The sequence below is a fragment of the Mesoplodon bidens genome (assembly GCF_964165515.1).
Source record: "Mesoplodon bidens genome assembly, chromosome: 12".
NCBI classification, from domain to species: Eukaryota; Metazoa; Chordata; class Mammalia; order Artiodactyla; family Ziphiidae; genus Mesoplodon; species Mesoplodon bidens.
The window spans coordinates 50,997,104-51,012,968 of record NC_138168.1 but is presented as its reverse complement, the minus strand read 5'-3'; the positions used below and the strand labels follow the sequence as shown (position 1 = coordinate 51,012,968).

General features: G+C 38.9%; 1 protein-coding gene across 2 annotated transcripts in view; it reads left to right on the top strand.

The window, feature by feature from the left end:
- The window catches only part of ROS1 (ROS proto-oncogene 1, receptor tyrosine kinase), a 115,070-nt gene that overhangs the window by 14,932 nt on the left and 84,273 nt on the right, over positions 1–15,865 (top strand). For both annotated transcript variants that reach the window (XM_081250805.1, XM_081250804.1), the window contains exons 5-9: positions 3,240–3,300; positions 10,109–10,257; positions 10,924–11,062; positions 13,982–14,183; positions 15,159–15,235. In XM_081250805.1, the coding sequence (XP_081106931.1) occupies positions 3,240–3,300; positions 10,109–10,257; positions 10,924–11,062; positions 13,982–14,183; positions 15,159–15,235 (628 nt within the window). The remainder of the gene's footprint in view (positions 1–3,239; positions 3,301–10,108; positions 10,258–10,923; positions 11,063–13,981; positions 14,184–15,158; positions 15,236–15,865) is intronic.

Genomic DNA, 15,865 nt, shown 5'->3' with positions numbered 1-15,865 from the left:
GGGTTTCCAGTGTGGTAGTTCCCTGTTCCTCAGTATGCTGCCCAGTTGTCTGTGCTTATGTAATGTACATCTTTTCTCTCTATTGTAACATATAATTATTCTATTCTTTTCTATTATATTTTGCTATTTTATACATTAAGTAATGTAGAACTGAACAGTAATACATGCTCAATAGAGGTGGAGGTAGAGATAAACATAGAGATATTTAATTAATTAATTAATTAATTAATTAGGTTGCACCGGGTCTTAGTTGCAACATGTGGGATCTAGTTCTCTGACCAGGGATCGAACGTGGTCCCCCTGCATTGGGAGCACATAGTCTTAGCCACTGGACCACCAGGGAAGTCCCGAGGGAGATATTTTAAACTCAGCTGCTCACACCTTTAGGAAATCAACTCCTCAACCATCAATGCTTCAACCTAGGAAGCTTGGAATCTGCCCACATGTTTCTTGGAGGCAATAGTTTTACAAGTGGTAGCTTAGCAAAATAAAACTTGGACAATGATGTTAGCAAGTAAGGTGGCTTATCCCTGAAGAACACAAATTAGATTATCCTAATCTAAAAGGTTCTAAAAACCTTTTTATGGCTTCTTATTGCCATTTGAGAAAAAATACAGACTGCCGGTGTTTGCTGACGCCCCTGCCTCATCTTGCCCCCTCTTCCTTGTGCTCTGTACTGGCCACACTGGCCTTTCCCTCTTCTCTGAGTATACGTGGCACATTCCTGCCTCAGGGTGTTTGCCCTTGCCCAGATTTTTGCAAGGCCAGCTCCTTCTAATCACTCAGGTCTTGACTTGAGGGTCACCTCTGCATGGTTCTTCCTGAGTCCCCTCACTAAAGTTAGTCTCCTTCCTGTCTGGTCATGCCGTCTGCCTTTGACTTGTTTTATTTTCCTCATAGCACTTTTCTTATTTGAGCATATTTTATTTTTTAAGTGTGTTACTCCATTACTGGCTCTTCCCTTCTAAGAGAATGTAAATTCCATGAAGTCAGGGAACTTGCCTGTCTTATTCATTGCCATATCCTTAAAACCTAAAACAGTGCTTGGCATATAAAAGGTATTAATAAATATTTTTTGATGCGTGAATGAATGATTTTTTAGGAGATGAAGCCACAATTGGTGTGGAGACTCTGCAGTAGAGGCATCCCAGGAGGGTGGTCCTCCTTGTGCTACAGGAATAAGAAAAGGCACTGACAGCAGGTGTTCCAGTCTGGGAAACACAAGCATGGAGCCAGAGGGATGATGATAAAAATGGTCTTACTGCTGTGAGAACAGAGACAGCAAACTGGTGCAGCCCCTGGGAAGTATGAACTTGGCTTCTGCAGTGGGAATGGCAGCTCAGTAGCCTGGAATATGCTGTATAAATGCCCCATCCAGGGGCTGTGAGCTCAGATTCTGTGAATTTCTTAAATCCGAATTCCTTTAGATTCTCTCCAGGCAACTTGAGCTTGAGAAACAGTGGATAATTTCATTTGAAGTCTAATGTTAGATTAGAGAGAGAGAGAGGAAGGCACAGAGAGAGAGAGAGAGAGAGAGAGAGAGAGAGAGAGAAGGAAATCCTAATCAATAGCTTTTGCCTCCACTTGAGAAAACATTTAAAGTCCTTGGAGTACAAACTTCTAGTTATAAGATTAACAGGTTCTGGGGATCTAATGTACAGCATGGTGATTACAGCTAATAACACTGTATTATGTACTTGAATGCTGCTAAAGAGCTGATCTTAAATGTTCTTATCACAAAAAAGAAATGGTAATTATATGATGGGATGAAGGTGTTAGCTAATGCTTTGGTGGTAATCATTTATCTCAAAAAAGCTGGAAAAAAATACAAGCTTCACCAAAGTAAACACAATGAAACATTTAAACTCTTAGGTCAGGACTAGCTACATTTCCAGATAAACATTATTCCATCTCCTTTCTTCTTCCTCAGTTTTCTTTCTTGAAAAGAAAATCCTATGTTAATGATAATTTTGCTCCCACTTGGTATATTTATTCTCTGCAGTTAATGAATGTGTTGAATGTATTTTACTGAAACCTGCAAAGAAGATGTGAAAAGTATACTAAACCCTTAAGTTAAATAATCCTGAGCCCAAACTGAAGTTTTTAAATTAATCCTTAACTAAGCAAACCTAGGCTTATCAGGCTCCACTTCCTTTGAGTGCACAGATCAAACGTGGGACAGCTAAGTATTTGCAAATTACAGCCCTTCTCTACCTGGATGTTCAGAGTAAATGCATTGTATCATGGTTTCCACTATTATCATGAGAAACAATAGCATGTTGTCCTAGGTATTGTAAACTGAGTGAGAGCAGGAAGATTGATCATGATTGTGTTGTAGTTTTACGATGTGTAACTTTTCTCCAAGTTTCCCCCACCCCACCCCATTAACTATTGTTAATGCACCTGCTAAAATTTGCAGGAAATTTATCTCTCAGTCACCAAAATGTTTTCTGTTAATGAGATAAACATGTTAATCATCATTAGGTTTTGGTAGACCTTAAAATTTAACGTTGGCATTAAGACAACCATTGAAATGTTTAGTTACTATAAAGTTTATAGTCCATTTTTAATTTTTCAAGGAAGACATGGATATATAAAATAAATAGGCATAACTTTAGGCTAGAGCTTTAGGTTATTAACTCACTAAAACTTTGACTAAGATGGCAAACATATAATTGCATTGTTGAGTTCAGTATTTTGTCACATTGTGGGGTGTCACCCATTAGAGGGTCATGAAATCAATTTACTGAATAAAGAGTCACAATAAAATGACATAGAATAGAACATATAAGACTGCATCACAGGTCAGGATTCCTTTTTGGGATGAAAATATTCTAAAATTAGATTGTAGTGATGATTGTACAAATCTTTGAATATACTAAAAACCACTGAACTATGTGCTTTAAATGGGCGAATTTTATGGTTATGTAAAATATATTTCAATAAAACTGTTAAAACAGGGGGAAAAATACCATTTCAAGAATCTTTTTTTCCCAACATGTATGTGTGTACTAAGTTGTTTTGTTAAATGTATTTTGGAATTTGGTACACAGTCAAGAAAGATTGAGAAGTGTTGTTCTAATCCCACTAGCAAATGGGAACTTAAGTATTACAGCTGAAATACTTGATATACATGTATGCTTATATATCAGGCATTCATATTTCAAAATTTACTTGAAGCTTATCAGCAAAAGCAGTACAAAGGCTGTGCTGACTGGCATGCTACCTGTCTTCCACAGCGAGAATCCTGTGAGGTCGGCTGCAGCAGCGGGGAAGGTGCATATGAAGAGGAAGTGCTAGGTAAGCAGACGCAACCAACTGTTACTGAAAATAATTTACACTACTCCAGGGACCTGTGCTAATGTAGGGGTAATGAGCCACCTCTTAAAATATCTAGACTTCTATGTCTCAGTATGATCTATATATATATATTTTTTGATAACTTCAAATGTGGAAGCCATTTTGACAGACTCAGCAAAACTCTTCTTTCAGAGCAAAATAGAGGAAACAGCTCATGACATGTTTAGAACTTGAGATTTTGCCCGCAGTTCAGTGGATGCAATTACTTCTGTCTTAACGAGAAAGACCAATGTGAATCCTGAGCAACTTGATGTCAGGAAATGCCACTGTTTTAATGAACTGAAAGTGTAGAAGTATTTTATTTAATGCACATTTCATTACTCAGCTAACAGTTATTCAATCGAGTACCTACTATAGTTATGGCTCCCTACAAGACATTGGGAAATTTGCACAATGTATGGAAGTTATCCTTCTCAGTGTTAAATTTTGACTAAGTAGGGAACTTGGGTTTCCAGCTCCCTCTGACTTATTTCAGAGCAGGTTGGGTGTCTCTAAGTGACTTTGCCCAAGTGTGTTGATTCTCTAGTGGTTTCTGAAGGACCAACGCTTTGATAAATTATAGCCTATATGTCAGCAGCTAACTTTTCCAGAATTCCCCAGTGTTTCCTCCCACTGGGAGATAGACAGTTCCTTCCAGAACAAGAGATGATTGGTTCTTCCATAAGTTGTAGTCCTTGTTTCAGTGGCTTGCTCCTTGCTCTCAGTGGCTGATGGAAATTGGAAGGTGGATCTTGCCTTCCTATCCTGATTTGCTTCTGCCCTTTAATGTCCCACAAAAGACCCTCCTTGACATTTCTGTGGAGGGGTAGTGGTATTACAGTTTTTACCTTCTGTGTAGTGGGAGTTAGTTGTGGATAAAATTTATATTCTGTGGTTTCCAAACTGTGCACTGAGATTCCCCAGGGCATCACATCTACCTTACAAGGAGGTGTGGGGCATTTTAAACATTGAGGGAAACACAAGGGTAGTCGATGTCTGTTGGACATCACAGGAACTACTAGCCAGAGGTAATTGATGGTATAAACAATGGATTGCACTACATTCCTTTCTATGTTATCATATCTTTACAATCCTGCTTTTTTGGTGTTGCTGTGATAAAAAGCAAATACCATGAGGAATACAACGAGGAACAGGAAATAAGGATGGAGATGTCCAGTCTGATTAGAATATTTGAGAAGTTGTGCAGTGCCCAGTAGGCACACAGATCCGAGTAGTATGCAATTATTTTTATTTAGGGATGAAATAAATATATTATTTTGTCTTTCAATTTATGTGTTTTTCCCCAAACATCTACTAAGTTGATAGGACACACATACTCAAGTTATAATACTTAATAAATGGAACTGTTTAGGTGATTCTTTTGTTCTAGTGGGTCATGAAAAAATTACTAATATATATATATATATATATATATATTTTTTTTTTTTTTTTGCTGTACGCGGGCCTCTCACTGCTGTGGCCTCTCCCGTTGTGGAGCACAGGCTCCGGACGCGCAGGCTCAGTGGCCATGGCTCATGGGCTCAGCCGCTCCATGGCATGTGGGATCTTCCCGGACCGGGGCACGAACCTGTGTCCCCTGCATCGGCAGGCAGACTCTCAACCACTGTGCCACCAGGGAAGCCCAAAAATTACTAATATATTAAAGATGCCAGAACTGAGAGAGTTTGGGAAACTTTGATTTATATCCTTTTCTTATATTCTAAAATTATACTACCAACTTAATTATACAATTCTGTTAGAGTACAAGTGTAATCAGTGCTTTATTTTATATTTTTTATATATTTTATATTTATATATAAATATAATTATATATAAATATTTATATTTTATATTTTTCATTTGGCTATCAATGTCTATGTACCACTAACTGAGATGTACCAAGTTTACATATATGGCATTTGTGCTTACAGACCTTATCTTTAGTTTGTTCTGATGAATCTTTTCACCCATGTACTTAAGACCCTGTTTGTCTTTAACACATCTGGTACTGGTCCATTTACCTGTGGATCTGCTACATTATTCTATTTTAGATACCCTTTAGATACCCTCCATCCTCACCTTTTCCTCACGGTTGGAATGATAACAGCTAATAATATAGTGAAATAAAAATAGCTATTATTTATTAGGCATTTATGAGTCAGGCACAGTTCTAAGTAATTTATAGGTTTTAGCTCTTTTTGTCCTCAGAGGTATAAACACTATCATCCTCCTCATTTTACAGATGAGAAAAATAAGGCACGAGTGTAAATACTTACTTGGGGCTGCATAGCCAGAGAAGGATGTAACTTGAATTTTATCCCATTCCAGAGCCTATTTTTAGCCACTCTGCTATATATTGAAAATAGTATATAGCTCAGTTTAGCTTCTCTTCCTTTTTTTTTAAATTTTATTTTTATAAATTTATTCATTTATTTATCTATTTTTGGCTGCGTTGAGTGTTTGTTGCTGCACGTGGGCTTTCTTTAGTTGTGGCCAGCAGGGGCTACTCTTCATTGTGGTGCACAGGTTTCTCATTGTGGTGGCTTCTCTTGTTGCAGAGTACGGACTCCAGGTGCACAGGCTTCAGTAGCTGTGGCACACGGGCTCAGTAGTTGTGGCTCGTGGGCTCTAGAGCACAGGTTCAGTAGTTGTGGTGCAAGGGCTTAGTTGCTCTGCAGCATGTGGGATCTTCCCGGACCAGGGCTCAAACCCATGTCCCCTGCATTGGCAGGTGGATTCTTAACCGCCATGCCACCAGGGAAGTCCCTAGCTTCCTCTTTCTCATTTGGTTCACTCTTGTCTTGATATTTTAGAATAAACCTACCTTATCTCTACTTTTCCATATGCATCACCATGGCTTTGAAACATATGTCTGTATTTAGCTATGAAATTTACATTTACTTGTACTTATATAACTCTGGCCCCTTCTGCCCAGTTCTTAACTTACATGTTTTCTGATGTCTCCTGGTTCGTCTTCCTTGCTCTGCTGACCACTCCATCACTGGACTCCTCTTCAAGGTATCCCACAGCTATCCAATCCCTGCTGATAAGCATCTCCCCCTATAAAAAGGGAAAAATGGAACTGTGCTTTGCCTGTATAGTTATAGTATCCAAAAATGAACCCTAAATGGAAGAATAAGCAGAGAAGGGTTGTGTTAAGCCACTCTGTGGGCTAAACTCTCAGATGACAGTGGCTTTATTTTTTCTGGGTCACAGAGTATTTTTGTAGTATGGACTTTAATTAATTCAGATTCAGTATCTATAGTGATTAGAATTGTGTCAACTTTTCCTTTAACTGGAAATAGGTCATGGGAGTTTGTATTTAATCATTTTAAGCTCCTTAAAAATTTTACCATCTTTTCTGAACCAGAGTAGTGATTCTTTTTCTATAAAAGAAAACTTATCCTCTAAGTTTAGCTAAAGATGCCTGCTTTTGCCACTTCTATATAGTACTGGATATACTAGCCAGAGCGATCAGGCAAGAAAAAGGCATCCAAATTTGATGGATCCCATAAAAGCCATCCAAATTTGAAAGGAAGAAGTAAAAATTCTCTTTGTTTGCAGATATTATGATCTTATATGCAGAAAACCCTAAAGATACCACAAAATACCATGTTAGAACTAATAAACAAATTTGGCAAAATAGCAGGATACAAAATTAACACTTGAAAATCAATTGCATTTCTATACACTAATAATGAACCATCTGATAAGGAAATTAAGAAAACAATTTCATTTACAATAGCATCAAAAAGAATAAAAACACTTAGAAATTAACTTAACCAAGGAGGTGAATGACTTGTAAAGTGAAAACTACAAAACATTTCTGAAACAAATTAAAGAAGACAAATAAATGGAAAGACATCCTTATTCATTGGTTGAAAGACCTGGTATATTGTCAAGATGTCAATATTACCGAAACAGTCTACAGATTTAATGCAATCCGTATCAAAATTCCAAAGATGTTTTTGCAGATCTTTTGCATGAGATGGAAAGACCCATCCTACAATTTATATGGAGTCTCAAAGCACCCCAAATCCTGAAAAGAAGAACAAAGCTGGAAGATTCATACTTCCTGGTTTCAAAACTTACTACAAACCTACAGTAATCAAAATACTGTGGTACTGGCATAAAGACAGACATATAGATCAGTGGACTAGAATAGAGAGTTCAGAGATAAATACTTATATATATGGTTAACTGATTTTTTTTTTTTTTTTTTTTTTTCTTTTTGCGGTATGCGGGCCTCTCACTGTTGTGGCCTCTCCCGTTGCGGAGCACAGGCTCCGGATGCGCAGGCCCAGCGGCCATGGCTCACGGGCCCAGCCGCTCCGCGGCATATGGGATCCTCCCAGACCGGGGCACGAACCCGTATCCCCTGCATCGGCAGGCGGACTCTCAACCACTGCGCCACCAGGGAGGCCCTGGTTAACTGATTTTTGACAAGGGTGCCAAGACCATTCAATGGGGGAGAAGGCAGTCTTTTCAGCAAATAGTCCTGATAAAACTGAATATCAACATAGAAAAGAATTAAGTTGGATCCTTATAAAACATCATATACAAAAATTAACTCAAAATGGGGACTTCTCTGGTGGCACTGTGGTTAAGAATCTGCCTGCCGATGCAGGGGACACGGGTTCAAGCCCTGGTCCAGGAAGATCCCACATGCCACGGAGCAACCAAGCCCACGCACCACAACTACTGAACCTGTGCTCTAGAGCCCATGAGCCACAACTACTGAGCCCACGTGCCACAACTACTGAAGCCTGTGCACCTAGAGCCTGTGCTCCGCAACAAGAGAAGCCACCGCAATGAGAAGCCCACGCACCACAACGAAGAGTAGCCCCCGCTCGCTGCAACTAAAGAAAGCCCGTGTGCAGCAACAAAGACCCAATGCAGCCCCCCAAAATAAATAAATAACTCAAAATGGATCAATGATCTAAATGTAAGACCTGAAACTATAAAAAATCTTAGAAGAAAACATAGGACAAAAGCTTTACAACATTGAATTTGGCAATGATTATTTGGATATGACACAAAAGGCATAGGTAACAAGAGAAAAAATAGACAAATTGAACTTCATGAAAATTAAAAAAATTTAAGCACACTATCAACAGAGTAAAAAAAGCAAACAATAGAATAGGAGAAAATATTTGCAAATCACATAACTGATAAGGGATTAATATCAAAATATATAGTAAACTCCTAAAACTCAACAACAAAACCCCCAAACAATCCAATTAAAAAATGGGCAAAGGACTTAGACATTTCTACAAAGAAGATATACAAATGGCCAAAGAGCATATGAAAAGATGCTCAACATTACTAATCATTAGAGAAATGCAAATCAAACCTACAATGAAATACCACTTCAAGGAAAAAAAAAAAAAAAAGCAAAAAATCCCAGAAAAGTAAAAGAGTTGACGAGGCTGTGGAGAAATTGGAATGCTGTGTACTGTTGATGGGGGTGTAAAATGGTATAACTCCTGTGGAAAAAAACCAAAAAATTAAAGACAGAATTACTGCATGATCTGGCAATTCCACTTTGGGGTATATACTCAAAAGAATTGAAAGCAGAGTCTCAAAAAGATATTTATACACCCCTATTATACTCAAATATTGAATTCACAATAGCTAAAACATGGAAGCAGCCCAAATGTCCACTGACAGATGAATGGATTAGCAAAATGCAATATACACATACAATGGGATATTATTCAGACTCAAAAAGGAAGGAAATTCTGACATATGCCACAGCATGAATACATTTTGAGGACATTATGCTAAGTGAAATAAGCCAGTCACAATAAGACAAATACTGTTTGATTCCACTTATATGAGGTATTTAGAGTACTTAAAATTATACAGACAGTAGATTGGTGGTTGCCTAGGGAAGGGGGAGGGAGAGGGGGAATGGGGAGTTATTATTTAATGGTTAGTTTCAGTTTTGCAAGATGAAAAGAGTTCTGGAGATGGGCGGTCGTGATGGTTGTACGAGAATATAAATGTACTCAATACCACAGAACTGTACACTTAAAAATGGTTAAGATAGTAAATTTTATGCCATGTGTATTTTACCACAATAAAAAATTCTGGCGAAAAAGCAAGCTAATGCATTAAATTAGTCACAATTTTGGAAAATAGAAAAAGTAAAGTAAAATAATTTCATCCCAGTGGTACATACCATTCAGAATTCTAACCCCTCACACAGGGCCTGGGAAGTAGCACGAATAACTGTGTGTACCAATTGTAATGTTGCTACTGTTTAAAAGTTATGAAATATTTCACAATAAAAAACAGCAGAATATAGAATCCTTTGGAGTACAGACAACTACTTGCACATATAAAAATAATGTGTTGACAAAATGGGCAACAACTGTAGATATACAGTGTAAAATTAAAATATATCTTGAGATACATGTCCTGGGGTAGTGGATGGTTCTGTTGCCCCAGACACACCCTTGGTGCCCACCCTTTTAGCCTATATAGAAGTGGTATCACAAGAGAAAACTGGACAGTCTCAGAACACTCCATGTTGCTTGCTTGTAAAAAAAACTATCGTCAAAGATAAGTGCGTTCTATGGGGGAAAAAAGCTGCCAGACCGACTGGCTCATTTAAAAAAATAAATCACTTGAATATGTGCATTAGTTATTGTTCAGGTGAATAATTGTGGCAAGAGGGTGCTGAGGGCACTAGATGAAGCAGGGACACTCTCTCCTGCTTTGACAGACAGGGAACATGGTGAATGAAATCTTGTTTTCTCCGCAGAAAATACAGACTTCCCCACTGCACCATTTGCTTCTTCCATTGGAAGCCACAGTGTGACATTACGATGGAAATCGGCCAACACCTCTGGAGTAAAATACATCATTCAGTGGAAATATGCACAACTGCCTGGAAGCTGGACTTACACTGAGGTATGAACTGCTGCCCATGTGCCTAAACGGAGACTTTTTCTTCAAATTATTAAAAGTGCCAAATTACTACATATAATTATAGGTGTAAAGACATTCTAGAGAAGATTCAAACGTAAAATGAGTGGTTGGATTAGATGAAATTTAATCTCTGCTACTCTTTATGCTAAACCTTTTATTTTTAAGGAAGATATATTATTGGATGTATATATTATTCCTTCAGTACAGCATCACATAACCAACTACTTATATCATTGGTCATTATCTGCCCACCCCACTGAAAATGATTCCAACTAGGGTGGAGGGCAGGGAGGTCATCCAGGATGGTCTCTTTTAGGAAATCAAAAGCATGTTCAGAGTAAAATAGTCCCAAGACACCAAATATATTAACATGGAAAAGTAAAGTAAAGCCTTGAGGTAAATTCCATATAATTGAATCCATAATTTTGCAGTTTTGAAGAAGGAAAGAATTTTGGTGTGAATTATGTTGACAGATGTTGGGATGGCTCAGCTCTGAGCTCCAGGCCTCCATTTCAACGGGTCTGGGAGGCCTTGGGTCACTCCATATCCAGAAGGCCATCCATCATCTACAAACAAATCTGTGCTCTTGAGTTACAGTATACAGTGGCTATTCCATAAATGCTGATTTTTGATCTCTTGTTGATTTAGGCCGTGTCCAAGCTCTCCTATGTGGTAGAGCCCTTGCATCCCTTCACTGAATATATTTTTCGAGTGGTTTGGATCTTCACAGCCCAGCTGCAACTGTATTCCCCTCCAAGTCCCAGTTATAGGACTCATCCTTATGGAGGTATGGCATGCACACGTTGCTTAAGAAATCAGGGATTATTCCAAAGCTTTGGTTAGTTCATTTTATTTTAAACAATGAAATAAATGTATTCCTTCATTAATAGACCCATCGAACAATGGAGTACCTAGCTAGGTGCCAAATTATGTTCTAGGTGCTCACCATACTTCTGTGATCAAAACAAAAATACCCATTCTGGTGGAGAAGAAATACTCTAAGCAGTAAACCTAATAAATAAGAAAAGTATATTGTAAGTAGGAAGATACAGGGTGCTATGGTAAGAGGAACGTTTTGAGCAGGGTCTGTCCTTTAGAAATGGGGAGTGTATTAAAGAAGGTGGTCAGAATAAGCCTCATTTAGCAGTCAGAAATTATGGAAGGTTTTAAAGAAGAGGAGTAGTTGCTTTGAGTACTCCTTGAAAAGATAATTTTGGCCACTACACATGGAATGGATTGAAGGAATGAGAGAGACTGGAGAGTACAGAGGTAGTGAGACCAGCTGGGAGGTTATTATAATACTTTAACATTTGATTAGAGATGATTTTAAAAAACAGTATGCATATTGGGACATTTTCTGATTTCTTCTTTCAAAGATGTGACTTCCATACCAGGAAAAGGATTCAAGCCTAGAGCCTTTTAGGGAGGTGAATGCCTGGGGCAGACACTCAGGGAGAGTTGTCTGGTGCTCTCACCCTTAGAGTTAGCTGAAGGGACTTGGGAGGACTTATTCCAAGCCAGATGTTATATGTCCCTACCCCTCGTTCTGGAGATTCAGCTGTGTGCAGAGACCCTCACTGTGAACTAGGCTGTGGACAGTGCATAGCTAGACAGCTGATGAAGCTGGTTGGGGCATTTTCCCTCTTCTCTGATTAGTGCTCTCTTCTTGCTTATCAGATTTTAGGGTATGTGTGGCACCTCTGCTGATTATTCCCTGACTACCCTTGGGACCTCAGGTCAGACACTGGCCTAGGGTCATATTCGAAATGTTCCAGATCCGAGTAGAATACGTGGATCCTTCTTCATTCAAAGCAATGCCTCATGTACTCCAACAGTGTTGGAACATTTTCCAGTGCTGGAGACATACCGTGGTCCAGGGCCCAAGGCTAGTCAAATCAAAATAATGAAGAAGGCAAATTTTGCTTTCCATTTCTGGGCCTTTCTCTGGATATGCAAGCCCACATACCCTCCAGGTGTTCCAGTCCTTGTACTGGGGGTCTTTTCCATGGATAGCATCTCATGCCTCAATTCTATGTCACTTTTTTTAGCCACATCAAAACTTATAAGGTTATCTGTTTCATGTTCCATCATTTCATGATTCTTTTCTTTTTTAGCTATGGGAAATATATGGTTTTTAGATGGTATTACTGCCTTTTAATTGGGGCCCTTATGAAGATAATTTCTTAATCAGGTGGAATGTTTACCTTGCCTAACTTGACCAGCCTTTTCAGGGACAATTTTTGTGGGGGAGATTTGGACAATAATCACTGTTCACCATGTGACATCTACATGCTTGAAGTGGAGCAGGTCATGTCTGTCTGGGCACTGACCCTAGAGAGTTAGTTTTTCTGACATCCTGATTCTGATTCACTGGCAGATGATTCCTACTCCCCTGTTCACCAGGGTGACTGAGTGCATGGAGCAGAGGAATGATGTGATGGTATTTGTGTTTGCTAAAGCTCTGTCTGAGAGGTGGGGAGGAACTGTATCAGAGAAAGGCTGAGAGATCAATTAAAAGGCCTTTTTGAAATGCAGCCATTGTGAGGGCTGAACTGTCTCTTTTCTCCCCACTCTAAAGGGTCAGGGGCGATGCAGAGCACCTGCCAAAATCGTTCCGCGGCAGAGAGACTACTGAAGAGCAAAGTGACATCAGTCTGTCTTTCTATGGAAAGAGGAAATAAAAGGGTGTGGTTTCTGGGCTTCCCTGGTGGCGCAGTGGTTGAGAGTCCGCCTGCCGATGGAGGGGACACGAGTTCATGCCCCGGTCCGGGAAGATCCCACATGCCGTGGAGCAGCTGGGCCCGTGGGCCATGGCCGCTGAGCCTGTGCGTCCGGAGTCTGTGCTCTGCAATGGGAGAGGCCACGACAGTGAGAGGCCTGCGTACCGCAAAAAAAAAAAAAAAAAAAAAAAAAAAAGGGTGTGGTTTCAGGGCGTGGGGGGTATGGAAAGCAGGTGGAGACATGGATGGAAGATAGGCTGTTAGATCATTCGTTTTCCTTTCTGTTCTTTGACACTTGGGTAGCTCCTAAAGTCTGTGGGTGAGTGCTTAATTAGTGAATGCATGCTCCTTTCATCCTTCATAAGGGAAGGGATGTTGCTAAGGCACAGAACGCCTGCATTCCAGGGGACCTTGGGAGCTGGGGGAGGAAAGTACAGTCTAGGTCAGCAGAGCTGATGCCAGCAAAAGTGAAGCAGACTGTTCTAATTCAGGCTTATCTAAATCCATATCTTTAGCTGGAACTAGTCCGGCCACAGCACTCTAGTGAGGGAATAGGCCCCAGGACTTACTTCTTTTAATTTGTGTTAATCATTGACTCCAGTTTATTACAGATTCTCTTCTTCCTAACCTGGTTCCATCCCACGTTTCAACTTGTTTAGGTCTCTGGAGATTTTTGACCACTTTTTTTCTAGAACATTTATCCTATTTGCATACTTCCACATTTAATTTTATTGCATAAATTAGAAGTGAGGAAAATAACATTTGAAAGAGTCCCTTAGGAAAGTAGCTAACTGGTATCATTTAGGGATCAAGAATTGCAGCTCATAGATATATTGCTATCTTCTCTCTATCACTCCTGTGAATATTAACAAAAATACTTCATTTATGCTGTTTTCAAAAAAACAACTTTTTTTCCTATCCTATTTACATTTTTACATTTTTCACTGTATATTTTCTGCTCACGATGTCACCATTATCTCTTCCAGTTCCTGAAACTGCTCCTCTCATTAGAAATATTGAAAGCTCCAGTCCCAACACGGTGGAAATCAGGTGGGCTCCACCTCAATTCCCAGGTGGACCTATTTTGGGTTATAACTTAAGGCTGATTAGTAAAAATCAAAAGTTAGATTCAGGGACACAGAGAACCAGTTTCCAGTTTTACTCCACTCTACCAAATACCACCTACAGGTAAGAATTAAGTGGTGCAGGAAAGATGTAACCAGCATGCAAAAGGGAAAGGTGGGGGGGAGGGGAGGGGAGGGGGGGGAGGGAGGGATAAATTAGGAGTTTGGGATTAACATATACACACTACTATATGTAAAATAGATAACCAACAAGGACCTACCGTACAGCACAGGGAACTCTACTCAATACTATGTACTAACCTATATGGGAAAAGAATCTGCAAAAGAATAGATATATGTATATGTATAACTAAGTTGCTTTGCTGTAGACCTGAATCTAACACAATATTATAAATCAACTATACTCCAATATAAAATTTAAAAATAGTAACCAGCATGGGTACAGGCATGATAATTATTTAAGAAATAGGGCTAAAAATTAGTTTAAATGTATTTTGAGAAGTCACATTGGCTTTGTGCTGCTGGTTTAAGTTACTGTGGTTTTCCTCAAGTTTTTACGCTTATTAGATTACACCATCCTGAGCAAAAACATTTGTGAGTATTTCTATTATATTCAGAGATAAATATAAATGTGGGCTAATAAATATGGGCTTATAAATATGGGCTAAAAAAGACATTATAAGCACCATAAATATCATTTCTTCATTTAATCCAACATGAAAAGTAAGGAGGTAAAATTCTGTTAATGGTATTTTTGTATTAACTGTTAAGGGGATTATTTTATTATTGTTAGCTTTTCCAGCATTTACTAAGACCTCTTTAAATTAGGGCATGAATGGGGGTCATGCAGATAGCAGAGTTCAGTTTTTGACCTCTGTGATCCTGAACTATTCTATGGGGAAATGCAAACAAGGATGTGATTGATGGTCATTTTAGTGCTAAGCAGTGGCACCAAGTAACTAGATACATGCATTGCCACATCGTCCTTTAAATAGAAATGTTATTGCGCCTTCTATTTTTATCTCATGTTCACACCATGCCATGTAAAATACATCTCTCCAAATTGTTTTTGGAATAGGTTTTCTGTTGCAGCAGTAAATGAAGTTGGTGAGGGGCCGGAAGCAGAATCTAGTATTACCACTTCATCCCCAGCAGGTAGAGACTGGGGAGGCGCCTCCTGTTACACGGAACTGAGGGGGTGGCAAGGGTGGGTTCAGATCTTAGAGGTCCTGGGTCATCTGGTGCTCCCCAAGACCCTACTGTTCTGCGCAAATGGACACTGTCTTCTGAATACTTGGTAAGTTTTCAATTTTAAATGAGTCCCAGTATTTGACAAATAGGAGTAAGCTGTTTGATCGAAAGTTTCCACGTTGGAATTTAAAAATTAAAAAAAAAATTAGGGATTAAAAAACTGGCTTCAAGCAAACCCTTGGTTTCAGTTAAAGTCACTAGTGATTATGACTCTCATTTACACACTTAGGGGATACATATATTGTTTCTGCCCTAACCTCCACCTTGTATTATGTATTATTATTTAACACAGATCAGATATCTTTTTCTTCCAGTTTCCTTAAGGTTTTTAAATATATCTAAACTTAATAAGTTACATTTTACCATTCTGAATATTCAGTCTACCAAATTAGCTTCTGTTATTATTTTGCAAGTACCATTTTTTTTTCACTTCAGCATTTTAACAATTGACTTGAGAGATTGAATACTTTCTGCATGATGCCCACGTGAGCAAAATAATAAAAGAAAATGCTCTCTAAGAAGCACTGGAAATAT